Genomic DNA, 24,356 nt, shown 5'->3' with positions numbered 1-24,356 from the left:
GTGCAGTGTTATTAGTCAGTGAGTTGCTATCAAAGTAGCCAATCAGAAGCCGCTCCTAGTTCTTGTTAAGCAACCTTATTACATACCTAGAGATCATATGGCAACTTACATAGCACATCATCATCATCTCAGTTCTTTCTTACCATCATTCGCCACTTCATAGAGTTGGAGATATCGCGGGATTTTCCATACACGCAAAGATGGTCCAAAGGAACACGGTCGCTATCCCGCGCAATAGGACCAAATCAGCACACCCCAGCTCATCCTCAACGGACGAAGCCCGGTGGCAGCTTGTACTCGCACACACCCCGACCTCTGAATTCCTGTACGGTGTTCTCTCGACAGGCATATTCTGCCGAACGAGCTGTCCATCGCGCCGGCCACGTCGTGCGAATGTGCGCTTCTTCGACTCTGCGCCTAGCGCAGTAGCCGCTGGGTTTCGGGCTTGTCGGCGCTGTCTACCGGAGTCCACAGATTCTAGCCACGCATCTCCACGCGCTTCTGCAGAGAAACAAATCAAGATTGCATGCGAATATATACGTCAGCGAAAGGGAGAGGCCCAGTTATTAGATGTCGCAGCGCATGTAGGCTTGTCGCCCCGATATTTTCATGGCATGTTCAAGCAAATACTGGGAACGACGCCTGGTGCATACGCGGCGGCGATCAGGCGAGAGAGCTCGACTCCCGCTACTTCAGTCCGAGATCCTACACCTCACGTCGCCGATCTTAGTCACGCGACGGATATCGTACACCTCGATTCCATCGGCGACGGAGATTTCAACATGTCTTTTCTGGATTCTGATCAAATTACTGATGACTGGCTATCAGAGTGCTTGGCAGACTCTATGTATACTGATCAGGGCTCATATTCTGAGTGGCTTAATGACAACAACTTGGAACTCTCGACGTTCTTAGAAATGGACAATGGGACTCTTGGACAGCTTATAGATACCCACGCCTCGGACTGCGTCGATCCTTCACTGCTCGACTTATGAAGCAGACCGATTTTCCAACAAGAACTAAGCATCAGCGCCTGGAATTGATTTTGTTTCCAATACAATGATCTACGACCAGTGCCAAAAATCTCACGGCAACTTGATTACCTTTCTGCAGCTAGACTAGGCCCATGCCTAAGGTAAATTGATATTCATAAACTCCCGGTTGTACCAGTATGGTTCATGCTATCAAGGACTGATGGCCTCATTTTCGACATGTTCAAGCTCACCTGTCCTGTCTTATGCAATATAAATAGCAGACATATACCGCATATTCATTGTAATCGACACATACGGCATCTTTATATTTATTTACGACACGTCTAAGCGCACGATGATACTATTTTCAAATATCAAACTAGCTGGGGTAATTGACTGCGGCTTACTACCCTTGAAATTGAGCACCATCTCCGTCTCTACCCGGTATTCGGTATTTTATAATACAGATGGAAACCTTCTCCGGGGCGAAACCCACCTATACACTCGGTACGATATAATGCTCAGTCATCTCCCAGCCCAAACTGAAAGAATGACACTGACTCAACGGTCCATCTAGCTAGGCTGAGACACTTTCTCGATCCGGACAGCAAAGCACCCTGGTCCACCAAAGTGCACATGACAATACTCGGCTGAAGCGTCATCGCCCAACAGCCGCTGGCAAGCCTCCAGCAACTGATTTCCGTCCACGACTTCGTTGCCACGCATCATATGCTTACTGTCGTAGGCGCGAATGGACAAGAGTCGTTTGCTCAGCTGTTCGGGAATTGGTCCACCCGACAATTGCACAGCCGCGTCCGCGCACGCCGGCTTGGAGTGAACGTAGATGGGCGAGGCGCATTGATAAGGACTCTTGCCGAGGAAGGGGTTGTATGACAATAGTAGCATCTCATCGCCAACTCGACTGTCCTGGAGACACCGTCGGCAAGGCACGGGCTGATCCGGAATTTGGAGGGTAGCGAATGGGGTAGTTGTTTCCTCTGCTAGAGGAGCAGGCAATGGGCGAAAGCGTAAAGTTTCTGGGAGAGTTTGCTGGCGCTGGTATGCCTGGCACTGTCAGTACATGAAACGCCTCTCTACGTAGGTTTTCGATAAATCTATACTTACACTTAAGCTGGACTCGGAGTCACCGGTCATATTCATAAAAGTTGTTGCAGCCATCTTCTCTAGAAATGTTTTTCTGATAGTTCGCTCGATGGTATAGCTCTGCGCCTTGGTAGTCAAGATCCAGAGCAGGGTCACGGTAAATGAAGTTGAAAAGGTAAAGTTGAGATTTTGGTTCATGAAGAGAACTAGAGATCAGAGTGTTCTTATATACTACTTTAAAAGTAAGTGATTCCGTCTGTATATTTCCAGTTGCCGTCAAAGTATCCAATCAGCAGGCCACATATCTAATCACCATAACCAGTGGAGCTTGCTGAGGAAATAACCTATGAACGAACACTCGATCATATGACAAGGCTATCTCATTTGACGCCATGGAGCGCTCTGTTATTTGGTGTTGCAATGCCCCGGCATCTGGATTCTGAGTCTGGCAACGGTGCAATACCAGTCTACAAGAATATACAATATTACAGGTGTTGAATAACAAAATTGATATCTATTATTGATCTATACATAGCGTAGCGTCTGAAGTTGAAATGGCGGATAGTTGATCAAGATTTAGGTCCGTAGATGATGGATCGCTAATTTGGAACAACGAACTTCCATCTACTATCTTTAGGATTATATCGAATAAGAGATGAACTATAAGCTGGAAGCTCAAAAAACCACTCTGAAGCCCAGCTGTTGATATGAGAAGCACCCATGGATTGGACCATGCTTTCTCGATTAGCACGAATGTCCCGTGCGGCTTGAAGTATGGCCATAAATATGCTATCATATACAACCGTTCTAGTAGTTTGGAGCACCGTTGAAACGTCGAGGATCCGGTCGAGATAATCGAGTTGTGTGAATGGACATTTAAGCGTCCCTTCCATGCTGCAAAATTCGCTAGGCCCTGCAAACACAGGTCGATCACCGGGTATATGCGTAATCACCTTATCGTTATGACCAGCAGCTCTGGCTTCGCGGCCAGGCTCATGCTCGCTTAACCTTCTTTCTTCATAAGGATTCTCTAGCTCCTGTTCTAGGAGAGGTATTGACGCCATCATCAGTAGCCCTAGAATTAATGCTATTAGCAAGGTGGTCACTGTGGGCTAGCCAGAGCACCCAGAATCCACATACCAACACAATGCCAAAGCCACTCTCTTACGGGAATGCGAGGGGGCTGCTGCATGAAGTCTATGCCTTCGTTCCATCCGACCATACCCACCAACTCGTACGCCACGGCAGCACACGTCACCAAGTCCTTCTTCGAGAAAGCGGTCGAGAACTTGAAGCAGTTACTACGTGAGCCTACAGAGCTCCACTGTACGGTGTACTCTAGTTAGTTTGAGCTTCGATTTCTAGATATAACAGCGCGGTTCTGGTTCCCTTACCGGACTTTTCGTCCACTATTATATACGGGTTAGCCTATATCATACTCAAGGGCTTGCGATATTTCGAGAGTACCATAATGTTAGGCATCAAAATTAGAAAACATAGAACGTCAAGATATCCAGGTAATTGATCACATACTATGCGTTGAGCCTTTTCGTTCCAGTTATCTCGCCATGTCTTCCAGTTATCTTGCTTTTTCTGCCAGCTCGCCACTATGACTTTATCCTCGTCATAGACGTATGGCAATGAACTTAAGTCCATTTCCGTGCCAGAATCGGGGGTGAGAGCGCTCCTGTGAAATGAACGATGGCTCTTCTGTGGGTGGCGGGGATCTTGCCAAAAGTGCTCGCCCATCAACTTCGATGCCCATGAGGAAGGGACATGGCATATTCTTCCTGGCTGCGTAACGCGAGGCTTGCAATTTAAATCGAATTTTGATATCATGATGCCTAGCGGTGGTGGGATAGATGGTGAGAATCCATCAAATATGATGGAATTAGCTACCAGAGGCTTAGAGCTTGTTTCTTCGACGAGGGGAGTCTCATGTGTGGCCATGATAATAATCCTGAATGGGCCCGGTAGATCCTGAACTTACGCGAACAAAATGGAGATCCTCCGAAGAAATGTTGATCCATATAATGACCCGTCTCACGATAGCCTCTGGCGTTCAGGAACTTGAAGGTACAGCCATCAGTCTCTGAAATACTAGTAATCTCGTCATATGATAGGTGATTACCGGTTCAATGTAGCGCCTCAAGCTTTTCAATTTGTATAGATGTGGCTCTTCAACATGTCTAGACCTCATCACCGCGTGCATAAGTTCATGTACTATCTGGTGATCAATGAGCTGATACAATCTTCTACCGAATCGTCAGAAATACTTGCTTACTGTATGTAGTTGCTTGCTCGATATGGATAGCACATAACTCTCCAAGGGTCACCTTGGAGTTAAGTACGAGCTCTAACTTCTTAACTCCCAACAAGACAACTGAGGTATACCCTGGCTGCCTTTCACTCTCTATGCTGCTCACATTCATACCTTCTACGGTAGGCATGTCCGCAAATGAAGAAACAAGTCGAGATAGAAGCGATTCTAGCTTGGTTTCCCATTCATTACTTGGGCTTGTATCTATGAACCTGTAAGTGAAGGGTTCAACAACTGCGTTTCTTTAAGGCACGTATCCGCCGTAAAAGACACAAGAATAGTTATTCACTTACCAAAATTATCATATGGGAAAGGTTGACCCCTTTTTTGGAAAACTTCCTGTGAGAAAGAATAAGTCATTAAAATCGTGTCGTATTTACCGAATGGAGGCGGAGCAAATATGTCTTTGAAATTTGTCCAAAACTCTAGTGGGCCGAACAATAATGTTTGTAGCTAAACGATGTCAGCACAGCTTTTATGTTGACATAATAAATCATGCCCCCTCTCATCTTTAGTGGCTAATCGTTTAGATTACATCAAATTATTAAGGGATAATCTTACTAGATACAGAAGGTCAGCACTCTTTTTCACTTACACCAATGAGTCACGAGAGAGAAGGAACCCAGAGCGGGAGAGAATAGGCGTGGCATACCCCCTTCATTTCTGTCCATTATTAGTGATTTCAGCATCCGATTCGCTAATTCAAGGCTAACTCTGAGGAATTCCCAAATCTTCGGGTCATCTACACTCCAGTGTCTCCTCTGTTGCTTCGAGAAGTCCGAATCAAATCCAGACCAATCGAACCACCTATCTTTTCGTAGGAAATGGAACCATTTCGTTTCGTCGACTTTGATCCTTTCGCGTTGATAGACCGAAAAATTCCTTTCCTCGTTCGTTCCTAGAGCTGCGTCACCGCTTGGTTGCTTGTCTATTAGTTGATGACCCCCAGATATAGGACCAGCGCCCGGAGAGAAGAAGAGGTGGCGATTGATCACTGCGGCTTCCCATGTCAATAACCCCATGAGATTGTTCCTCTGAAAAACCTCGGAAATCAAGCCTTTATCTAGTTCTGCATCATCACGGGGATGCTCCCCGACGGGATCCTGGTCATAGTATACTGGATCGTCTACCCTTGGAAACGGAACGAGTGCAGAATGGTTCACACTTTTCCCTGATATCAGCCCCAATTTGCTAGGAAATCGTGTCGCCCATGGCGAGGATGGCAGGTCTGGTGCAAATCCTATGTTCCGAATAGGGCCACTTTCGTGCGCCATCGGTATAGTAGTGAGCTAAGGAAAGGCCTAACAGACACGGCGTTATGTATACGCCGTCAACTAGACGAACGTCTTCAATTCTAGCCAATTCTAATACATAGTCAGTAGTATACCAAGGAATATTAGTCTCATAATACTAATGTGTTGTTATGGCGAACTCCTTTGTGTTAGGTGCAGCCGTTTTCGGACAGATCAGCTTGGAATGCGGAACACTTCTAGCTTCATCAAGCAATTGTCAGTCTCAACGGAGTACGTTTCTTGACCCTGTTACGAATAATTTTCTAAAGCCAAACCAAGCAGGGCTAATTAGAATGCCATAGTTCTCACCTAGACTTCGTCATAGGCCACGACATTTATTGCCGGTGTCAACATAGAGATAGGATAAAGATGGGATGTATTTATTGCTTGAAAAGAACAACGCATTATGGAATTAGGGTTTCAGATACCTAACACGTGCTAAGTACCCAATGGCCCAAATAGGGGTATTAACTACCCGCGGGTACCCAAAAACTTAAGTTTAACATAAGTTATATAACTAGGTTATTAAAAACTTAAATTTTAATATCTTAAGCATTAAAAAACAAGAGGAGAGACTATGGCCCTAGAGGCCCTTAGAGGATTTCTGGTAATTTAAAGCTATTGCTAAGCCCTTTAATCTGTATAGTAGAGCCTTTAATACAATGATTGTGCTAGAGCTATTCTAGAATGGCCTCCAGCCGCCTTCGGTTTTGACCGTGTCATTTCTCTCCCAACACGGAGGTGCAGCTCAACGTGCACCTGCTATCACCATCCCTTATCCATAACCTTGTATTTGGGCGGCGCTCTAATAGAATATCACAAGTCTTACGTGGTGATGCATGCAGTGACTTTCTGCAAAGTGGGCAAGTCAAAGTTGACATATACGGCGCCGAAATGACCAGGCAACTCCTCCGAAAGTCCAGATTCAGCTTTTCCTCGAAGGCATTGTTCTGCACGCACGTCATAGCCAGGCGTCGATCTTCGATTATAGGCCTCAGCTACATGTGCTCTGCCAATAAGACTCCAAGAAACCGGCGTTTTAGGGTCAGTCGGGATCGTTTTCAGAGGTCTCATCACGACCGCGGCGTCGCAATTCCAGAAACGGACAATAATATCACCGGGTTCCGCCGCAGACGGAATGAGACCCATCACATAACCTGTACCTAGACATATTCGTGGTTCCCGGTTCTCTATGCGCCGCCCCAATCCAACAATTCCCACCTCCAGGTTTCCACTCGCCCCATGTTAGAGCTAAAACTGTTCGGCCTTAGCCGCGGCCCTCATATCGTCCCCAGTGATCGACTTGGAGGCTTGGGATGTCATATCGTCGGCTTAGTGTCGGCTCTAAGACTAGATATATAGTAGAAGAGACCGATGCTGATATTGCATAGTAAGGAGAATATGCTTTCAGGACGTGGTCGAGGCGATAGGAAAGAGTTTTCGGAATGGCATGGGAATTGAAGGGAACGATTAGGGGATGAGACAAATATGACGGAGATGGGACTCTGACCGCCACAAATGATGAGGTAAGCTGGTTAGACCTGAATAAAGCGGTTTACCCCTCCCCTACCTAAATTGCTCCTTAGATGTGATAGCACTGCTAGGAACGAGGGTGGTGAGCTAGCCGGCGCCAAAGGCCTCCACTTGTTTAATGACTACTACGATAGAGGAAAAATGAACTCGGTATTGATAAATGTTTGGATTGCCAAGGGGATTGTATTAATGTTGTAGAGTTGAAGTTCTAGTCTACTGAAGGAATCCACTGTGAGGGGTAATATAGCCACTCCCACCGTACCTGCCATCAATCCCCGTTAGAATAGCAGCTGCTGTAGTGGGAAGTTGGTGTCCACAGGTAGGAGTACCGGTAGGTACTGTTACGACGGGCGCGATGTGCAGAGTCGTCAGTGATTACTGGAAATACACTATTAATTATAAGGTGACGAAGTAAAGGATGACTTGCTAGGTCATGACCTTCGTCAACTAGGCTATATACGCTAACGGTAGGCTGAATAGGCTTCCGGAGGTCCGGCAGGGCTACTGACTAAGCTACGGAATAGAACTATCACCCGTACGGCCACGCGGCTAGCCCAAAGGCTAGGAGCCGTGACTGGTACATAGGTACAGCCCACTAAGTTTGATGAAAATAGGCAAGTCATCACTAATACGATTTAACCCCACCTTCGAATTCTCTTCTCACACCAACACGCAAAACATTCGCCAACAGCAAAATGGAGGTTGCATGCTGCGCACGAGGCGTTCGATACGGAAAGCTCGCCATTGAAGGCAATAAAGGTACCTATACCACCAACCACTGCCTCTAAGAGCAGAGGCTTTAGGAAAGTCTGTTCACCGAAGCAATCTGGTAAGTGCTATCGCATTTCTTACACGGCAGCTTTCGTCTCCATGCAAAAGACTGATCTACTGATACATGACAGGGCGAAATGGTGGGGTATCAACGACTTCCGTACTAACCATAACCTTCCGCGATGCGACGTCCTTGTACAAGAGATACAGAGGATGGGTGGCCCAGGCTCGGTACTCGACTTGACGCGATGACTGGGATGGCACGTTTGTTCCATACGTCGAAGGTCTCCATGATAATACCAGCCTTTCTATCCCTGCTACACTTGCGAAGATCGATACCGCGGTTTGCGTACTAAAGGAACGACTCGAACACGGTGGCGCCGCTGCCCAGGATGCTCTTGGACGTCTCTTGGTTGTGGTGGAGAACCAACAGGCGAGAATAGATACTGCTATCCGTCTGGCAAAACGAACTGGAGACGCAGAGGGCGATCGGGCTGTATCGAAGCGATGGGGCGGGTCGACGTGGTGGGTGGCGAATGCAGAGGAAACGGACAACGTGTTCAAGTGAAGCATCTAGATTAATATATCGAGCGGTTCAAGGATATAGGGATAGCATTTCAGTTGACTGACAGTAGAGCGCCGAAGCCTGCTTCGCGTGAAAATCAAGCCACGTCGAGATTGAGAATACCAGCACCACGATATCGACCAAGACATCTATTGGCATGGCCTGCAGCCGTCGGCGGTAAGCGAAGTGGCCTGATTGGAGTAATGTACAGATCTCGTTATTGACGCAGCCTCGTTCTAAAATGGCATTCACGCGGGGTTGCGCTGCTGTCTTAGCAGTTTCCGTCGATACACAGCCTCTAAATATCAATCTGGCATGGCCCGGACGGACAATTTGCTAAGATCATGCTCTTTATCCACAACAGCTATGATCATTTCTCCCCGGATTCTATAACTTTATAACCTAACAGCCCTGCGGCCTATTTAAGGTCGCGAAATTGTAGCAGGCCGAATACTCGTTATCTTCCACGCGATACAATTCTCTATCCATGCGCCTTTTATACTGCCGAAAAGATGGCAGCGTGACGCTGACCGAGGATCTCGTCGAGAACATCCCACAGTATGCGATATTGTCGCATAGGTGGGGACTTGATGGCGAGGAAGTTACGTTCAAGGACATCCTGGAGGGCATTGGGCGCCGAAAGAATGGGTAAACGTAATATAAAGGACTCCATTTCGGATACCACAACCTCCAATCTTGGAAGCTTCCATCCATCACTTCAACATTTGCATGCAACAAGAAACAGCCAATCTACTAGATATAAAATCATGCTTGTATGGTTTGTTTTAGTTTCTAATCTGTTGTCCAACGAGATGGACTCTTCTACTTGTTCCGTCGCGGAGCTACATTCATAGTATGGAAATGACGATCTCGGGTCCTGCCGACTTCTCCATTTTTGGCAAAGTATTGGCTTCCAAGGCCATGTTCTAGAGCAGATTCAAGATTAAGACCCATCACTTCAGGCTCTTGCTTGTTTAGTCTCTATGCACACGGCAATTCTATAGATCATGATATTAAAGAAGTATCTATAGGAAGAACAAAAGGCAGGGAATGACTTCTTTTTGATATACTATACACAGTAGAGTGCTTGATACTGAAGGCAAGGATGGCAGTCACTGTCTACTCCCTTCATCTTTCTCCCCTCGAAGGTCACATGCCACGTACCTACGCTCGCCAGATATACTGCTTTTCAACCACGAACTCACAGGCAATAGAGACACTGTCAGAAGGATTAGCCGGGTTGGCCCAGGATGTGCCATACGTCCTCTCGCGTATCATCAGCGACACGCCTGGGACAGCGAGCTCAGGGGCTGTAATAAGCGCACCATACTACAGGCCCGAAGATATCTTCTCGTGCCATGACCTCTCTGGTATCGTCGACTATGCTACCCTCAAAGCGGGACACTTCGCCCCCGAGGTATTTCTTACCCCTGGTATCGTTCCGCCAGATACTATTCCGCCATACCCAGAGCCACCGGCTATTTTCCTCGCCCGCGCGTCGCTCGTCAATGGCGGACTGATTCTGTGCGTGGCTGTGCACCATCTTGTAACAGACATCACTGGGTATGATGCGCTTCTCAAGATTTGGGCATCGCATTGCCGCAAAGAAGACGTCGGGTTTGATAGGAGCTGGATGGACCGATCCCCTCTCTATTCAAGTTCACAGAGCTTACGTATCAATAACTCTCATCCCATGCCCATGCCTGATCTACTGCACACCAAAATCAAGGAAGATGCAGTGCGGGGTACTGATCTACCCAGTACAGCAAAAGGGAAGAAAGACTATCAGACGGGCGTCTTTTACTTCCCGCGACAACACCTACGAGCACTCAAAGATGCTACGAACGCCCATATTGCGTTACAGGAGCCTGGGTCGTGGGTCTCGACGAGTGACGTCTTGTCAGCTCTGCTATGGAGCGTAATCGTTCGGGCCCAGGACCACCCATATCTCCGCAATGGGCGGGTTACACGCCAGAGCTCTCGAATCAGCACGCTGTCATTTCCCGTCCAATTCCGCTCGGTACTCCGCCCGGCGCTCCCGCGGAACTTTCTAGGGGCCGCATTCCTTATGACGAGCGCGAGGGTACCACATGAGGACGTTTGTCGCGTTTCTGATTTCAGGAGCCTCTCTATCTCTTTGACGCATGACCAAGAGCCGGGAGCAGAATCACACGTGAATAATGCGGGGATGCAAGAACCCATAGACTTTGTCGACATCTCGGCTCTCGCGAATGTCGCACTCGCGATTAGACGGTCTGTGCATGGAATCGACGACGCCACCGTGCGCGGGGTACTAGATTACCTCGAGGCGCATCCGCGGCCCAATCCAGAGGCACGTCTTGTCTTAGGTCCGCCTAGGTGCGAGCCTGGGGGTAGTAACACATCGGTGGTCTCGTGGGCTGATCAATGCATCTACGAGCTTGACTGGGGTCATGCTATTGGTCGTTGTGATGCGGTGCGGTTAGCGAAGATGACGGTAGAAAGGAATCCCATCATATTACCCCATATTCCTGGCCTTAACGGTGATGATGGAGGTATAGAAGTAATCATGAGCTACGAAGAGGACATCATGCAAAGGTTGACAGAGAGTCATGTTATGAAGCGGCTGGCCACACTGCGATGCCTGTCGTAATGCTCACCTTGCAGTCGAATTCGGAAGACATGTGGCATTGTTGTCTGAAGTGCGGTATTTACATTATTATCTACGTATATATGCTGCAAGCGATAATCCCTCATGAATGAAATATGCCGCGAGGGAATTAAGCATCGCCTTTATCCGCTACAGACCACATCCTCACGATTCTCATGAGTGATTATGCTTAGGCCGTGGTCGTCTCTGGGCGGAAGAAAGAGTTAGGGCCGTACCATGATCCCTTCAAGAAATAACTCCAATACACGGCAGGCTATATGTATGTTAGCATATGATAGTCTTAGAGATGCCGGACAGCTTCGGTCGAAGATACTTACGAAAATATTCTTTTTCAAATAATAGTATGCGGCGTTAGGGGTTTCTTGCCCACCGAGGATGTTGGCGAACGTCTCCTTGGGCACGCCGCCATACTTGAATTCGCAGAGCATGAGCTCTCTATGTCCCGTCAGAAGCGGGCAGCTTGCATATCCGTCGTACGTAGCCTTAGCCTCCTTGCCAGCCATTGTTGCCAAGAGGTTGTCAACCATGACAGGGACCTGGGCGGTTATCGCAGCAGCCGTCTTGCTGTTTGGCAAGCTAGACGCATCACCAATCGAGAAGATGTTCTTGTATTTGTTGTGCTGCGTGGTGGACTTGTCGACATCGACCCAACCAGCTGCATCGGCTACACAGGAATCAGGTTAATATTCGACTTATATCGCACCATGGCAGAAAGGGTATAAGTGAGCTTACCAATCTTAGACTTAGCGACCCAATCCCATGGCTTCTGCGGAGGGACCACATGCAAGAAACCAAACTCTCTCTCTACAGTTGCGCCTTGAGCACCCTCGGCAAGGTTCTTGAATGTAGCGACTTTCTTCTTCGCGTCTATCGAAATTAGGTTGTGTTGGAACAAGCCTTCAACATTTCGCTCTTTTCGGAGAGCTTCCAGAGCCTGCGAATACTTCGGCACAGCAAACATGGCTATGACTCAGTCAATATAGGCAATTCATAGAGCGGGACTGCTAAATATCTTACCAGGGGCACCAGTTGCAAAGGTAATATCAATATTATCCCGTACACCTTCCTGCTTCCATTGTGACAGGGCCATCCACATGATCTTTTGAGGTGCACCGGCACATTTTATGATGCCTGCAGGCTGTGTGAAGATGGCCGGTCCCTTTTTGAAAGCCTGAATATTCCGCCAGACCTGCTCGACGGTCTTTTCAGAGTAAATAGACGATACCTCGCTGGCTGGATCCTGCAGGGCCTCCTTAAGACCCGAGATACCACCAAAGTTGGTCTCAAGGCCAGGCGCAACAATAAGATAGTCGTATGAGATATCCACCCCCTCGGACGTCTTCACGGCGTTTTGTTCGGGGTCAAACGTAGACACCCGTAAAGGGTAGTGCTTCACTCCTGCTGGTACTACGTGAGAGAGGGGTCGCTGGACATCGTCCAGCGATTTTAGGCCTGAGCCCACGAGCGTCCACCCAGGCTGCAACGGGATCAGCGCAAGCCCCTCGTGGTATATACACGGATAGATGACCGCCGAGTCCACCCACTGCTTACCTGATAATGATGTGTTTTGGCCGGGTCTAGAATGGCAATGTCCTTCTTTTCAAGCCCAAGAGAGCGCTGCAACTGTGCTGCAGCAGTCACACCAGCTGTACCACCACCGACAATGACGACGTGGTGATGGGCCTTTGCTGGTATCGATGTGGCGTATGTCCTGAGGGGCACTTTGACAGGGGCTCGAGCCAGGAGCCGGAGTACAGGGGTAGCTGTCATTGTGTATGATATGTAATTACTAAAAACTGAAATCACCCTGCCAGAAGAATAGTGCACACAACAACCCAACCGCTTCACTCGAAGTTGTCTAACTGGAATATCAAGGTTGACTGACAACCAAGCAAACAAAAACAGAACCAATATGCAAGGACCTATCTAGATCCAAAAGGCTAGTAGATGCTAGTACGATTATAGACCAAACGCTTGATTCGGAAAATTTTGTTACATGTCATTTGCCGCGAACTGTCACACACCAGTGATGGTCACGTGAGATCACGCCATAAACCACGCAATATTATAAATCACGTCCCGAAGTCCAAAAAGGAGGATTAGAAACTGCAAAACATAATGGCATGATTTCGCCCGGACTTGAACCGGAGACCTTCAGTGTGTTAGACTGACGTGATAACCAACTACACCACGAAACCGCTGAAGGATCTTGTCCTTCCCCGATGCTGTGACTTTGGAGTTAAAAGACTAGTATATTCATAACTATACGCAATGAGAGGCTAGGACTTCCACATAGGGAGAGTTTGCTGCGTGATTTGTTTAGATATTCCCGCTCCCATCGTAGTCTTTTTTGTAATAAGTTCTTATTCAGCTGATCCCAAATTGGGCTCTATATTTGAAACCTGTTGCTTTAACAGGGGCGCTGATTCTAGTACGGAAGGAAAACTTGAACTGCTGCAGTCCGTAGATCGGCACCAGTACTGGCTTGGCAGTCCCCCTCGCAAAATCACGTTTTACTCTAAACCCACGACTACAAGATGACTTAAGGCGGATATGATCATAAATTTTTGAGTAACCAAACATTCGAATGCAGTATCACATCGTTTAGTCCTCTCTCGACTTGGCAACGGTGACTTTATTAGGGACCACATCGTCTGGGGTTAAGTCTAATGTACTGTATCTCCTAACAAGGTAATACCGAGGACACTACAACAGGCAAAAAATGCCTAATACGTATTGCAGTACTATATACAAATATGGCAAGAAAATTTCCTTAAAAATGGTACCAATATACCTATTGACCTAGTTCGGCATAGTGAAGATTTGTTTCGAATGTAGCCATGGTCTAGTATGCTACATGCAAGAGTTCTCCGAGCACACCCATGAGCTGGTGATATGAAATTCCTCGCCAGTGTAATTGAAATATGATCGCTATACGTAGACTTTGGGGTTTAATGCAAGGTATTAGCATAGCAACTATAAAGAGACACGCGCGTACCAGCCTGTTCGCGCGGTTGAGATTGATACGAACTGCCTGCCGAGAGGATATAATTAATAGCAGAATGCTCAACTCGCTGACCGGACCGAAGAAACCCTACGGATATCTATGCCATTTGGAGTAAACTCAGCATAATGACACTGCCTGGATCCTCCGACCCTCCGACATACGAAATACCAGCTTCTTAGGGCAGATCCGGTAGAGTGACACTGTACAGCGTCAGAGTGCCATTCAGACCCCAGCCAAAAAAAACAAAATCCAGCCAATGTGATCTACAATCAAGAAATAGCTGAAACGTCGAACACTGCGGGGTGGGAATCTAGCCAGATGATCTAACCACCTCAATGCAGAGTAGGCAGTATATAATACCTGGTGTAGGAACGTGAGATGCTCGGTTTAAAGGGAACTGGCTCTTTCCTAGATGATCGATGCCGGTCCCAGATTAGCTCCATTGACGGCACTGCGGTTGAAGAACAAGTATAAAGCCCTTTCGCTTTATATTTCAAGTCTGACTCTGCTTATATTACCCAGCATAATTACTCGCGGTGGAAGCTCTTTGCCAGCATGAATGATACATCACTATTTGCGTTTGAGTTCCCCCGAATAGGGGGTCTCATGGCTACGCATTATTTTCCTTACTTCATTGGCATCGCATTGGTGACTTTGACAACGTATACCTGGGCAACATCTAACCCCAGCCTGAAGAAGCTTCCACATATTAATCCTCCGGGCTTCTTCTCGAATGCCCAATCGAAGGCAGGTCTAATGACGAATGACCTAATTGTACCCTGACCACTGATATCATATAGCACGATTTTCGGCGTTTGGCAAAGACCATGATACAAAAGGCCAGAAAGCATTTCCCCAACCAGCCATACCGAATGACTACGGATTTCGGAGAGGTTGTGATGCTTCAATCCGAATGGTTCCAGGAGATCCGCAATAATCCGCACCTGAGCTTCATCGGAACAATAGCTGAGGTATATTGCTTCATAGTAGCCTTGCTGCTTCAACTAATTAGCTGACCGAACGCCCCTTTTTACAGGAGCGTATTTGCGAAATACCAGGGTTTGAACCACTTGCGACGCTTGGAGAGGACGGCATGCTTGTGCAGATTATAGCAACAAAGCAGCTGACCCGTTCGATCAGTTAGTTCACTCTGCTATTTTGGCTCCTCTGGTTATCGCTGCTAAATCGCGAGCGATCCACAGATCAAGTTACAGAACCATTATCCGAAGAGATTGCGCTTTCCCTGTCTATCAACATGGGAGAATCCACTGGTAAGCTATCCGGTGTCTCCAATCCTCTTGATTCTATGTAACTGAATTTCTTAGATTGGCATGAGATACAAATCATGCCTGCGTTACGTGATGTTACCGCCCGTATGTCGTCTCGGGTATTCCTAGGCAAAGAGCTTGCGAGGAGCGCAGAATGGTTGGAGATTACGACAAACTACACAAATATCACGATGATGGCCCTGGCTAAACTCACCAACTATTATCCTGCTATACGACCTTATGTCGGCCGGTTCTTTCCAGAAAGCAGGCGAGTTCAGACCTACTACAAGCGAGCGAGAGCCTTGATAGACCCCGTCATGGAGAAAAGGGCAGCTTTGAAACGAGCCGCAATCGAGGCTGGCCAACCAGAACCAATCTACAACGATGCGCTGGAATGGATCGCTAAAGAGTCAAAGGAGCACAACTTCAAATGTGATGTCGCGAACTTCCAGCTGATGATCTCTGTCGTGGCTATTAGTACGACGTCAGACTTGCTCCAATGCACTTTAATTAACCTTATAAAGCATCCGGAGACGATGCAAGCTGCTAGAGACGAAATCGCTCATGTACTAAAAACAGAAGGCTGGAGAAAAACCTCGCTCTATAGTATGAAATTGCTTGATAGCATCCTGAAAGAGAGCCAGCGGTGAGTACGAATCTAGGTTCTACGATCACATTATTTTCGGCAACATTCTGTCTATTTCAATGTAAAGACGCTTCGATATTCCAAGCTACGATAACATTATCAAAAAGCTTGTTCAAAATTCCCCTGTTCCCCAAGTACATACTATATAAAGGGATTGCTAACACAACGTTTTGCAGCATCAAGCCCTTTTTCTCAGGTGAGCAGACATACTTCAGAAGCTAATATGAGATTTTCGACATACTAATAACATCGGAATTGACAGCGATGCGCCGTGCCGTAGAAGAAGACATAACACTCGCAGACGGCACCCTTATCAAGAAGGGATCTCGGATACACATTGATACACACCGAATGGTAGACCCAGAGGTCTACGAGAACCCAGAGGAGTGGAAGGGAAGCCGCTTTTTGGACCTGCGATCGCAGCCTGGAAAAGAGCACGTGGCGCAACTAGTGACCACCAGCGTCGACCACATCGGATTCGGACATGGCAAGCATGCCTGCCCGGGGCGCTTCTTTGCTGCGAATGAACTGAAGATTGCTCTCTGTCACCTTTTGCTGAAGTACGACTGGAAGTTGGCCCCGGGAACACCTACGGATGATGTGAATATGGGATTTTCTCAGAGAGTTAATCCATTTACGAAGGTGTTGTGTCGAAGAAGGACATCGATGGAGGTTGACATCGACTCTATCTAAATACTCATGATTTAAAAGTTGTTGCTAGGAGTGGATTCAGAATAGTATATAATGGGAATTTGCTTTGCTTCACTATCATGATTGTTTTGTTGGGAAGTGATAGTTTGTACCTTAGTAGGCTGACATTTCAAGGTATAAATCTCACCTCCCAGCCGCTTCGTTGATCTGAGTTCAGTTCTTCTAACGAAATTATGTGTCTGTACCGCGACCTCAAACTACGAAACCCTACGTGTCGTCAACATTCATAGCGCTAGAAGGAGTATTCATTATTCTGGGTAGGTATTTGACTATTTCCAGACGCTCGCAATTGATTCATCACAGCTATCGACAAGGTCGTCCAATGCGCTCATATTCCTAAGAATTGCTACGTCGAAGCCATACCACCGGAGAATATACTCCTTAAACTCCGCACATGCGAAAGCTATTATGCTCATTAGTCCTTTTGATAGTAGCCCGAACAGTGCATGGCATAATACCTGTTTCTAATCGCCTTCCGAATTCCGTGACTTTCACAGTCATTCCGGCTCCAAATAATTCGACAAATGCTACTTCGGATGGCAAAGGACACCGGTTTTCGTATGCCCATGTACACCAAATCTCTGCGCATAGTACCGCCTTCGTCTCCGAAACGGAAAGTGTTGGCAATCGAGGGAGACGCCCCGGGTGGGTTCGGACATAGTCAAGCCGTCTCAAGAAGCTTTGCACTTCGTCAAGATTATCAATATGATTGATGAAATCCCGGAACCCCGATTGATTAAGTTCCTCTGCGAAGTTGCAAGGTAAGTACATTATATCCCTGACGCGACCAACTATATCGAGATCGCCAGTCGGCATGACCCAGCTACTCGAGACGACATGTGCCAGATCATCCAGAGTGTAAGTTGTGCGCTCCTGGATGATTGAGAGCATATAACCGATCTTGAACAGCTCTTCAGAAGTGTGACCGGTGGCATGCCTGACAGCTTCAATGATCTTAGTACCCAATCTAGCGTAGTCGCCGGCAAGTCGCGCGACACCATAATCTTCGAAATTTGGGTCCGCAGCTCTAGCTGCAGCTAAGAATGCAGGCCATCCACTATCCAGACCCTCCTGTTCTCCGCTTGGCTGATGTGTGTTTCCAGGGTTAGCATCTTCGACTGCGAATTGTATGGCAAGCTAGTGAGTCTTACGGTTCCTTTGACAGCATGGTCCATTTTGCTAACGCATACTTAACTACCAAATAGGTGCATGGGTATCGACCGTCTCAAATAGCCACGATTTTGTTATGGGCGGCGTAAAAATAGACTGTCTAGTTGACTGGAAATTGGTACAACCTCATCTCTCAACAATGAGCGCCTAAAATAGCATGAGGACAAGCTGAGACGTTAGGGCTGAGTAACTAGTGAAACAGGATGCGTTGGCAGATCCTTGCACCTTATATATCAGATCACGATGATTAGTCGCAGCCGGCGGCAATCGATGCTTTGGCGGCCTCACAATTTGTAGATTGCCCGTTATTTTTCTGCTTTTTCGGATGATTCAACTCAGTAGTAAACGCCCAACATAGCATCATGGGATCGAAACAAGCAAAACGAGCGTGCCTGTATCACGTTACATAGCGCATCTCGCCACATAAAATGCGACATTGTGCCACTGAGATATCGGATAGTCACGGTTGACTAATCTTAGCGACCACATTCGACGGAAATGAAAAATTGGATGCGGAAGGAAGTATGCCACTTCCCGATCGCAAGCATGACCAATATTATTCCGAAGGCGTGCTCAATTTACCTTTTAAGTCTGTACCCCTAAGGATATCAACTGATGAGTTCCATCGGACCCCCGCCCCCTTTTTCTCAATCTCCTCTTCCCTTATTCGTCTTCCAACGTTTGCATTACACACACTATCACCACATCTGAAGTCCGTCATTTGGTGACTTTTAGTCACTCCCTGCTTCAATATGCCATATAAGCCTGTATAGTCTGGCCCGAAGAGAACCAAGTACAAATACAGGATAACTATGTAGTTTAAAGCTGTGTACCAACGAAAGAGAGACAACTAAAAAGACGTGAGAGAACACAGGGTTTGAGAAGGTAAACGTTTGAATAAATAACTCTCTATGGATTGGTAATTTATCCAAATCTACGGACTCCAAGTATATACGATTGCAAGCTCATAGCGTCTGCTATGTTCCTGTCTGTTGGGGCGGTCTGTTATTCTGATATACTCATAGATTCACAACTTTAGACAGCCATGCCAACTTCAAGGAGATCAGGGTAGTAAGGGCTGCCCAGGCCAGTGGCGGGATCCCATCCCTTCAAACAGGTCGCGTCAGCCAGGAAAGCCTCGGTGTGGTGGAAGAGACTATGGTACAACTTACATTGACGGCGGAGAATCCGGCCTTGGAGATGGGAGTACCAGAACAACCAGTAATCTTCCCCATCGTTATATCTTTCAGACCGTTAGCGCCGATAGGTAGGCTATACTAAATCACAGTATGTTAGCTCTAGGTTATTATGAAATTTAAGTCAAATCAACGTACTAGCCAGGGGTTTAGAAAACCTAGGGCAGGTTTCCCTGCGTCAATGCGCTGAGAATTAACGAGCTGGACAATGCTCGCGAAGACCGGAGCAGAGCAAGAAGTACCGCTTACGGCTTTTGGTGAGCCCAAAGTGATGATCTGATAGAAGTCGGCACCAGCGGCGACGTCTGGGTACGCTCGGCCAGATGAGTTGTAGTACTGGGTATTTCCGTCCGAGTTCGAGGCCAACCATGAAGAGATGGTTGAGTTTTGCCAGGAAGGGCGACCAAAAATGTTAGAGAATCCACCACCACCAAAGTCCCAGACATCCTCAGGCCCAGCGCCAGACGTACCTGACGTGCCTCCAACCGTGGTCACCCAGGGACAACCAGCAGGGAAGAAGGGTTCGTAAGCATCCTTTCCATCAATGTTGCAAGTATCGCCGACGCCGGAATCGCCAGACGCGAATAGAATGGAGACACCCGTAGCACCAAGCTCGGCAAAGGTGTTGCATGTAGACACAGCAAGGCTCCGGTCAAACAGGGTCTCGGGACCGCCGTACGATACCGAGAGGACATTAGGCCTCGAAGCCGCATCGAGTCCCAGGAGATACTCAGCAAGGTCTTCAAAGAAGGAATAGTCCTGAGCCCCATCTCCAGTGGAGTAGTACACGTTGGGAATCTCGCTGGTGATGACGGCCGCATACTGAGTGTCCAAGTTTCCCTCGTCCGTCTGTATTCTAACATCGGTGGGGCACTGACCGCCATTGACGGAGACGCAAGTGAAGCCATGGTCCACGTTGTCCTTATTACACACGCTGGCGTCAGTAATGCCAGATAGGGAAGAGAATCGGCTCATGTTTTGGGAGCATGCAGGAGCAATAAGGCCCAAACCCCGCCTAAGAGGGAATTTAACGATCCTGGGGAACTAACCTGCACGGCAAAGTATTTCATAAAAATAGAGAGATCATACATACTAGCCGTTTCGTCTTGGAAACCAGCAATGCCCATAATCCCGCTCGTCAGATTCCGAACGTCGCCAAACCCGTATATCTGGGCGAGATCGCTGGGAACTGTCTGAGCGAGGGTATGGAAGGTGTCGTTGTTAATTTTTGGGGCGAGCCGCTTGAGGCCAAAAAATGTCGTAGGCTGAATTACATCGATATGAGCGACAAGAGCTTCCGGTACATGGACCGAAAGAGTACGAGAAACTTTTACGCCAGTGTCCGTATTGGTGTACGAGTTGTATTTGGCATTCAAGAGAGCCTCAGCTTGGCCGATTGTAGTGTTGACCTTGACCACGTTTCCGCGGCTGTTCAAGGTCGCACCATCTGCCAAATTGTGGTCGCCGAGCCATTGGAAGAGTAGATCTTTTGACTCAGGTTTGGGAGCGACAATAGCATTGATCTGCTCCAAAGTCAAATGCTTGCCGTATTGAGAATGACCAGGGGTAGCGATCTATATCATGTCAACTTTGTGTTCTGTACTGCGACATCCTATCCATCTCAAGATGTATACAGGTCACACATTCAGGGGTAAACATTTGTAGAGCGAGCAGAGTCTCAAGATAATTTATATCTTGAATGCAGAAAAGTAAATGACATACGTTCAGTGCTAGCTCTTGAAACTGTGCAGTGTTCTGCTTGGCGAGATTGAAACGCAGCTCGATAATTTCATCTTTAGTAGCCGGTCCGTCCATAGCCCACCCTTTAGGAGCAGACTTGATCGTCGCGAACAGAGACATAGGCATATCAGCTGGCAATGTCAAAGCAGCGCCGGCAAATGCCAAGAGGGCGAGAGCCTTAGTAGAAACAGACATTTTGTTCTGGTCTTACTGATAGTCGAAAGAGACAAGACGAGTGCCGGAGTCATCGTGGTCGCCAAGGCCATATTATATCTTCACGACCATTCATAGAATGATCGACCTCAGGACAAGGGCATGAAGATCCCGAAATGGGCCAAATAAGATCGTGCCTGCGCCATTTATCAGGTACCTTACTGATTAGGAAGGCTACTAAGCTTAGTCTTCCTAGTAAGGTAGATCCGAGGGCTGTGAATATGGGAAACAGAATGCCGGATACGACGTCTCTGTAACGGTCAATCTGGGTTGAGATTGAGTTATGGTCTGGGGAGGCCAGTTTCAAGTGAGAATTTAATGAGCTAACTGTTCTTGATGGGGCCATGACATGCCCCTTGCGGTTAGGCAGTTTATGTCCGTATAATCCGTTTACCTGCCCTATCTCGGGATAGTTGTCCTTTCTAATAATAGTAACTCTTACCAAACCGCCCAGCCAGAAGCTCGTCAAAAGTTCTCAAGTCCAGCAATTAACTACTATGAACTATAACAAAGAGAATTATTGAATATTATCGCCTAACCTACCATAGTAGACACAGAGGTCTTGAAGAAAGTCTAGTGTAGCAACTCGACGTAGAGTACCCATATACAAGCGGCCCTGTAGTAACAACCGTTGCTCATTTATATAACCTCTAGCTTAAAGGTTTTTCTTTTGGCAAAGTTATGTCAGCGGTACTTAGATAGCAACAATGAATAATTAGACGACAGACCATTTGATTCACTGTGTAGATATTCACTTGCCTGCGGGGGTAGTCTTCGGAATTCCCCGGATAGTGCCGCCATACTCAGTTAGCAAAGACTATTAAACCAAGCATTCAATTATATAGTTGTATAAATACCTCTCAGCCGCCTAGTATTAGGCATCGGGTCTAATGAACGCTCTAGTACAGCCTCTACAGGCTCTTAATGTTAGCTTAGTACCTCTCATTCTCTATTAAGACTCTTGGTTATTTGGTAGTGAGGCCATGGTTATTTGGTAGTGAGGCCATGGTTATTTGGTAGTGAGGCCATGGTTATTTGGTAGTGAGGCCATGGTTATTTGGTAGTGAGGCCATAATTAGACGTTAGCTATGACTTTAATATGCCCTTATTAATTGCTGCCTTCTTGTTTCGTATTTATATAGTTATTAGGCCTTGAATATAACACTGGCGATAACACTTTTGCAAAACCCTTCCTTTTTGTATTGGACGTACATTGAGAACCCTGGTAACAAGTGTACGCCGGCCCAGGCATAGGTCGCAAGTTAGGAAATCATTCGACAATGCGATAGTAGTTCTTACAGAGGTGGCCACCGCCCATCACGACCTTCGTCAGTTCTGCAAGTAAGCTATAAGCGCAGATTTCATGGGTTCCAAATACTTTGCAGGCATGTAACAGGTAGGCGGGACATGCCGAATGCCGCGGTCTGTTAGAATAGTATCAGAAAGCTCTGCCTTATAACTCTACAGCTCTCCCAACACTATATCTCTGTGTCTTCCGAGCACATCATGCATTTCCCATGCTAAATATTTCTGTACTCTGGTGTCTATGAGACAAGGATGGCGGCGTATCATTTTGGTACTGCTACAATGACACAGTCGTCCAGATTAGCAGTGTACTTCCAAACCTTTAGGACTTCAAGCTCAGACTTTTCAAAAAGTGTGTCCCAGTCCTGCTGTGTGCGGCCCATGCTCCCAAAGCAGCTGCCCATAACTAAATCCAGTTGGGCTGCTCTCCAATGTACATCACTCTCAGGAAACACCATCTCATCAATCAAAATCCGTGACTCTTGTGTCATGGCTGACTTGATATTCTTGAGGATCTCGATGCATTTATCATCAGGCCAGTTGTGCAATATATTGCGCATGTAGTACGTACGAGCACCTGACAATGGTTAACCAAATCATCTGATAGTGGGAAGTGTAACTAAGCATCATGTACCTTTGATAGGTTGTGGTGTGAAAAAGTCATGTACCTGCGCCTCAATCCCCTCAAATCCGGGAATAGGGTGAATCCTAGCTTGCTCAATTACCTCTTCGGAATCTTGAAGTATTACGCGGCCGACCAGGTCGGGATACTTCTGCCTGAGGGCAACGCATTGATGACCGAGGCTTCCTCCAATGTCCACGAAAACGGGAGTGTTTTTGCTCACAACACTTTTGGTAAACTCCCTGAAATCGACTACATCCAAGAATGTGTGTTGTCCATCGCGCTGTCTCACCATGTATGACATGAAGTGATGTAGGGCACTTGGGTGGTCTTTCATCCATTCGTAGATTTCCTTGTTAGTTTGATGACCGACGTACCACGGAAAGCATTCGCCGTAGGTGACGTTCTGATATGCATTGTCACGGAGGCACCGAGGAATAGCGTTCAAAGCCGGCACGACAGCCTCGAAACTGTTATAATCATTGGCCCCGTGTATTGATAATCTGGTATCTATTCCATATACGTACTAGAAGGGCAGCGCGTTACGCCCACCCGGAGAGCTTATAGCCGATGTCATATTGTTTGCCTGATAATGATCATCTCCAAGCTGGTCAAGCATCCCGAAAGCTTGGTAGTAGCGGAGAAGACGCTCTGTAATATTATGTTAGTCCTTGATGTCGACAGTGGATAGCATACATACTTAACAAGACTGGATTGATCTTAGTTACGATAGATAATTCTTGCTTATCTATCATTCTTCCATTTGCCTTGCTTAGAACCTCAAATAGGCGCGTTTCGATCCCTACAACAGTGAGCGGGAGCTGTAGAGGCTTTCAATCTGTTAGCTGAGGTAGTTTAGTTGGGCATTTATTATGAATTGAACGAACCGAAAGCATAATCCTCTGTATGGTATCTCCGGAAGTTTCTGTAGCAAGGTTAAGTCTTCGCGCGGCTTCGCTCAATTTAGAGCGTGTCGCGATGTTCATAGAGCCCAAAGTGCCGGAGGTGCCGCTAAGGAATGCCTCAATCCTATTAACCAGAAATAACGCTTCATGTTCTATGAGATCCATGGCTATTACGTTGAATGATTAAGCCCAGAGTGTGGAAATTTGAAGTGACAGGAACGGAAACCACGGACCTGATGTGAATCGACCTATGGATGTATCGCAAGGTTCATGGTCCTAAAAGATATCGTTATGTGTTCGAGACTTCATTTATCTATACCCGACCGAATCTCTTCGCATGAAACTTACAGGAGATCCGGAGCAT

At 47.1% G+C, this 24,356-nt stretch overlaps 12 protein-coding genes and 1 non-coding gene across 13 annotated transcripts; 3 read left to right on the top strand and 10 right to left on the bottom strand.

The window, feature by feature from the left end:
* The first annotated feature begins 92 nt into the window (after positions 1–92).
* On the top strand, positions 93–1,233 carry F5B22DRAFT_92920 (metal binding domain of Ada-domain-containing protein). Its single transcript, XM_047980703.1, has one exon. The coding sequence runs from the start codon at positions 201–203 to the stop codon at positions 993–995; it is 795 nt and encodes a 264-aa protein (XP_047832230.1). The 5' UTR covers positions 93–200; the 3' UTR covers positions 996–1,233.
* A 314-nt stretch (positions 1,234–1,547) lies between these two features.
* F5B22DRAFT_654440 (uncharacterized protein) lies at positions 1,548–2,276 on the bottom strand (the record flags this gene model as incomplete). The annotated part of the gene is made up of 2 exons (XM_047979798.1): positions 1,548–2,039; positions 2,100–2,276. 2 exons carry the CDS (start codon positions 2,274–2,276, stop codon positions 1,548–1,550), a joined length of 669 nt encoding a protein of 222 aa, XP_047832229.1.
* Positions 2,277–2,571: 295 nt separating this feature from the next.
* F5B22DRAFT_92905 (uncharacterized protein) lies at positions 2,572–4,520 on the bottom strand. The gene is made up of 7 exons (XM_047980701.1): positions 4,363–4,520; positions 4,210–4,305; positions 4,069–4,147; positions 3,612–3,973; positions 3,473–3,487; positions 3,219–3,402; positions 2,572–3,153 (listed from the first exon to the last, which is right to left on the bottom strand). The coding sequence occupies exons 2-7, from the start codon at positions 4,288–4,290 to the stop codon at positions 2,678–2,680; spliced, it is 1,197 nt and encodes a 398-aa protein (XP_047832228.1). The 5' UTR covers positions 4,291–4,305; positions 4,363–4,520; the 3' UTR covers positions 2,572–2,677.
* F5B22DRAFT_92914 (uncharacterized protein) lies at positions 4,517–6,046 on the bottom strand. Its single transcript, XM_047980702.1, has 3 exons — positions 5,051–6,046; positions 4,692–4,851; positions 4,517–4,602 (listed from the first exon to the last, which is right to left on the bottom strand). The coding sequence occupies exons 1-2, from the start codon at positions 5,670–5,672 to the stop codon at positions 4,775–4,777; spliced, it is 699 nt and encodes a 232-aa protein (XP_047832227.1). The 5' UTR covers positions 5,673–6,046; the 3' UTR covers positions 4,517–4,602; positions 4,692–4,774.
* A 207-nt stretch (positions 6,047–6,253) lies between these two features.
* Positions 6,254–7,614, bottom strand: F5B22DRAFT_601770 (uncharacterized protein). Its single transcript, XM_047974634.1, has one exon. It carries the CDS (start codon positions 6,837–6,839, stop codon positions 6,516–6,518), a length of 324 nt encoding a protein of 107 aa, XP_047832226.1. The 5' UTR covers positions 6,840–7,614; the 3' UTR covers positions 6,254–6,515.
* Positions 7,615–7,977: 363 nt separating this feature from the next.
* Positions 7,978–8,834, bottom strand: F5B22DRAFT_92895 (uncharacterized protein). Its single transcript, XM_047980700.1, has 2 exons — positions 8,625–8,834; positions 7,978–8,567 (listed from the first exon to the last, which is right to left on the bottom strand). Exons 1-2 carry the CDS (start codon positions 8,706–8,708, stop codon positions 8,109–8,111), a joined length of 543 nt encoding a protein of 180 aa, XP_047832225.1. The 5' UTR covers positions 8,709–8,834; the 3' UTR covers positions 7,978–8,108.
* An 830-nt stretch (positions 8,835–9,664) lies between these two features.
* On the top strand, positions 9,665–11,191 carry F5B22DRAFT_645369 (uncharacterized protein; the record flags this gene model as incomplete). Its single annotated transcript, XM_047978576.1, has 1 exon — positions 9,665–11,191. One exon carries the CDS (start codon positions 9,665–9,667, stop codon positions 11,189–11,191), a length of 1,527 nt encoding a protein of 508 aa, XP_047832224.1.
* A 93-nt stretch (positions 11,192–11,284) lies between these two features.
* On the bottom strand, positions 11,285–13,462 carry F5B22DRAFT_92848 (FAD/NAD(P)-binding domain-containing protein). The gene is made up of 5 exons (XM_047980699.1): positions 12,761–13,462; positions 12,227–12,686; positions 11,942–12,172; positions 11,527–11,873; positions 11,285–11,462 (listed from the first exon to the last, which is right to left on the bottom strand). Exons 1-5 carry the CDS (start codon positions 12,977–12,979, stop codon positions 11,379–11,381), a joined length of 1,341 nt encoding a protein of 446 aa, XP_047832223.1. The 5' UTR covers positions 12,980–13,462; the 3' UTR covers positions 11,285–11,378.
* On the bottom strand, positions 13,334–13,407 carry F5B22DRAFT_t86. Its single transcript has one exon. It is a non-coding gene; the product is annotated as a tRNA-Val (tRNA).
* A 1,047-nt stretch (positions 13,463–14,509) lies between the features above and the next one.
* On the top strand, positions 14,510–16,825 carry F5B22DRAFT_601766 (cytochrome P450 monooxygenase; the record flags this gene model as incomplete). Its single annotated transcript, XM_047974633.1, has 7 exons — positions 14,510–14,963; positions 15,017–15,187; positions 15,253–15,355; positions 15,419–15,487; positions 15,542–16,130; positions 16,307–16,326; positions 16,393–16,825. Exons 1-7 carry the CDS (start codon positions 14,772–14,774, stop codon positions 16,821–16,823), a joined length of 1,575 nt encoding a protein of 524 aa, XP_047832222.1. The 5' UTR covers positions 14,510–14,771.
* Positions 16,826–16,875: 50 nt separating this feature from the next.
* F5B22DRAFT_601765 (uncharacterized protein) lies at positions 16,876–18,432 on the bottom strand. Its single transcript, XM_047974632.1, has 3 exons — positions 17,993–18,432; positions 17,300–17,927; positions 16,876–17,244 (listed from the first exon to the last, which is right to left on the bottom strand). Exons 1-3 carry the CDS (start codon positions 18,014–18,016, stop codon positions 17,111–17,113), a joined length of 786 nt encoding a protein of 261 aa, XP_047832221.1. The 5' UTR covers positions 18,017–18,432; the 3' UTR covers positions 16,876–17,110.
* A 43-nt stretch (positions 18,433–18,475) lies between these two features.
* Positions 18,476–21,472, bottom strand: F5B22DRAFT_601760 (peptidase S8/S53 domain-containing protein). Its single transcript, XM_047974631.1, has 5 exons — positions 20,930–21,472; positions 20,257–20,781; positions 19,346–20,128; positions 19,184–19,288; positions 18,476–19,118 (listed from the first exon to the last, which is right to left on the bottom strand). Exons 1-5 carry the CDS (start codon positions 21,140–21,142, stop codon positions 19,047–19,049), a joined length of 1,698 nt encoding a protein of 565 aa, XP_047832220.1. The 5' UTR covers positions 21,143–21,472; the 3' UTR covers positions 18,476–19,046.
* A 1,256-nt stretch (positions 21,473–22,728) lies between these two features.
* F5B22DRAFT_645364 (S-adenosyl-L-methionine-dependent methyltransferase) lies at positions 22,729–24,157 on the bottom strand (the record flags this gene model as incomplete). Its single annotated transcript, XM_047978575.1, has 5 exons — positions 22,729–23,042; positions 23,100–23,557; positions 23,615–23,738; positions 23,788–23,917; positions 23,975–24,157. 5 exons carry the CDS (start codon positions 24,155–24,157, stop codon positions 22,729–22,731), a joined length of 1,209 nt encoding a protein of 402 aa, XP_047832219.1.
* Positions 24,158–24,356: the final 199 nt, after the last annotated feature.

The sequence above is a fragment of the Xylaria bambusicola genome (assembly GCF_022495145.1).
Source record: "Xylaria bambusicola strain CBS 139988 unplaced genomic scaffold F5B22scaffold_14, whole genome shotgun sequence".
Lineage (NCBI taxonomy): Eukaryota > Fungi > Ascomycota > Sordariomycetes > Xylariales > Xylariaceae > Xylaria > Xylaria bambusicola.
Note: the sequence above shows the minus strand (reverse complement) of the source record. Positions and strands in the feature narration are given on the sequence as shown.

Bases quoted from the DNA above. Each gene is read 5' to 3' on its own strand.
- F5B22DRAFT_92920 (XM_047980703.1), top strand. From the start codon at position 201: ATGGTCCAAAGGAACACGGTCGCTATCCCGCGCAATAGGACCAAATCA.
- F5B22DRAFT_92905 (XM_047980701.1), bottom strand. From the start codon at position 4,290: ATGCACGCGGTGATGAGGTCTAGACATGTTGAAGAGCCACATCTATAC. The intron at 3,974-4,068 runs GTAAGTTCAGGA...AGCCTCTGGTAG, and splicing joins AGGATCTCCATTTTGTTCGC to CTAATTCCATCATATTTGAT. The intron at 3,154-3,218 runs GTATGTGGATTC...CATTAATTCTAG, and splicing joins GTGGCTTTGGCATTGTGTTG to GGCTACTGATGATGGCGTCA.
- F5B22DRAFT_92914 (XM_047980702.1), bottom strand. From the start codon at position 5,672: ATGGCGCACGAAAGTGGCCCTATTCGGAACATAGGATTTGCACCAGAC. The intron at 4,852-5,050 runs GTATGCCACGCC...GACATCGTTTAG, and splicing joins AATGGACAGAAATGAAGGGG to CTACAAACATTATTGTTCGG.
- F5B22DRAFT_601770 (XM_047974634.1), bottom strand. From the start codon at position 6,839: ATGGGTCTCATTCCGTCTGCGGCGGAACCCGGTGATATTATTGTCCGT.
- F5B22DRAFT_92895 (XM_047980700.1), bottom strand. From the start codon at position 8,708: ATGTCTTGGTCGATATCGTGGTGCTGGTATTCTCAATCTCGACGTGGC. The intron at 8,568-8,624 runs GTCAGTCAACTG...ATATTAATCTAG, and splicing joins GCAGGCTTCGGCGCTCTACT to ATGCTTCACTTGAACACGTT.
- F5B22DRAFT_92848 (XM_047980699.1), bottom strand. From the start codon at position 12,979: ATGACAGCTACCCCTGTACTCCGGCTCCTGGCTCGAGCCCCTGTCAAA. The intron at 12,173-12,226 runs GTAAGATATTTA...ACTGAGTCATAG, and splicing joins CTTTGCAACTGGTGCCCCTG to CCATGTTTGCTGTGCCGAAG. The intron at 11,463-11,526 runs GTAAGTATCTTC...ACATACATATAG, and splicing joins ATTTGAAAAAGAATATTTTC to CCTGCCGTGTATTGGAGTTA.
- F5B22DRAFT_601765 (XM_047974632.1), bottom strand. From the start codon at position 18,016: ATGGACCATGCTGTCAAAGGAACC. The intron at 17,928-17,992 runs GTAAGACTCACT...AACACACATCAG, and splicing joins ACCATGCTGTCAAAGGAACC to CCAAGCGGAGAACAGGAGGG. The intron at 17,245-17,299 runs GTATTATGCCAT...TGAGCATAATAG, and splicing joins CGGAAGGCGATTAGAAACAG to CTTTCGCATGTGCGGAGTTT.
- F5B22DRAFT_601760 (XM_047974631.1), bottom strand. From the start codon at position 21,142: ATGTCTGTTTCTACTAAGGCTCTCGCCCTCTTGGCATTTGCCGGCGCT. The intron at 20,782-20,929 runs GTATGTCATTTA...GACATGATATAG, and splicing joins TTCAAGAGCTAGCACTGAAC to ATCGCTACCCCTGGTCATTC. The intron at 20,129-20,256 runs GTTAGTTCCCCA...GTGTGTAATAAG, and splicing joins TGAAATACTTTGCCGTGCAG to GACAACGTGGACCATGGCTT.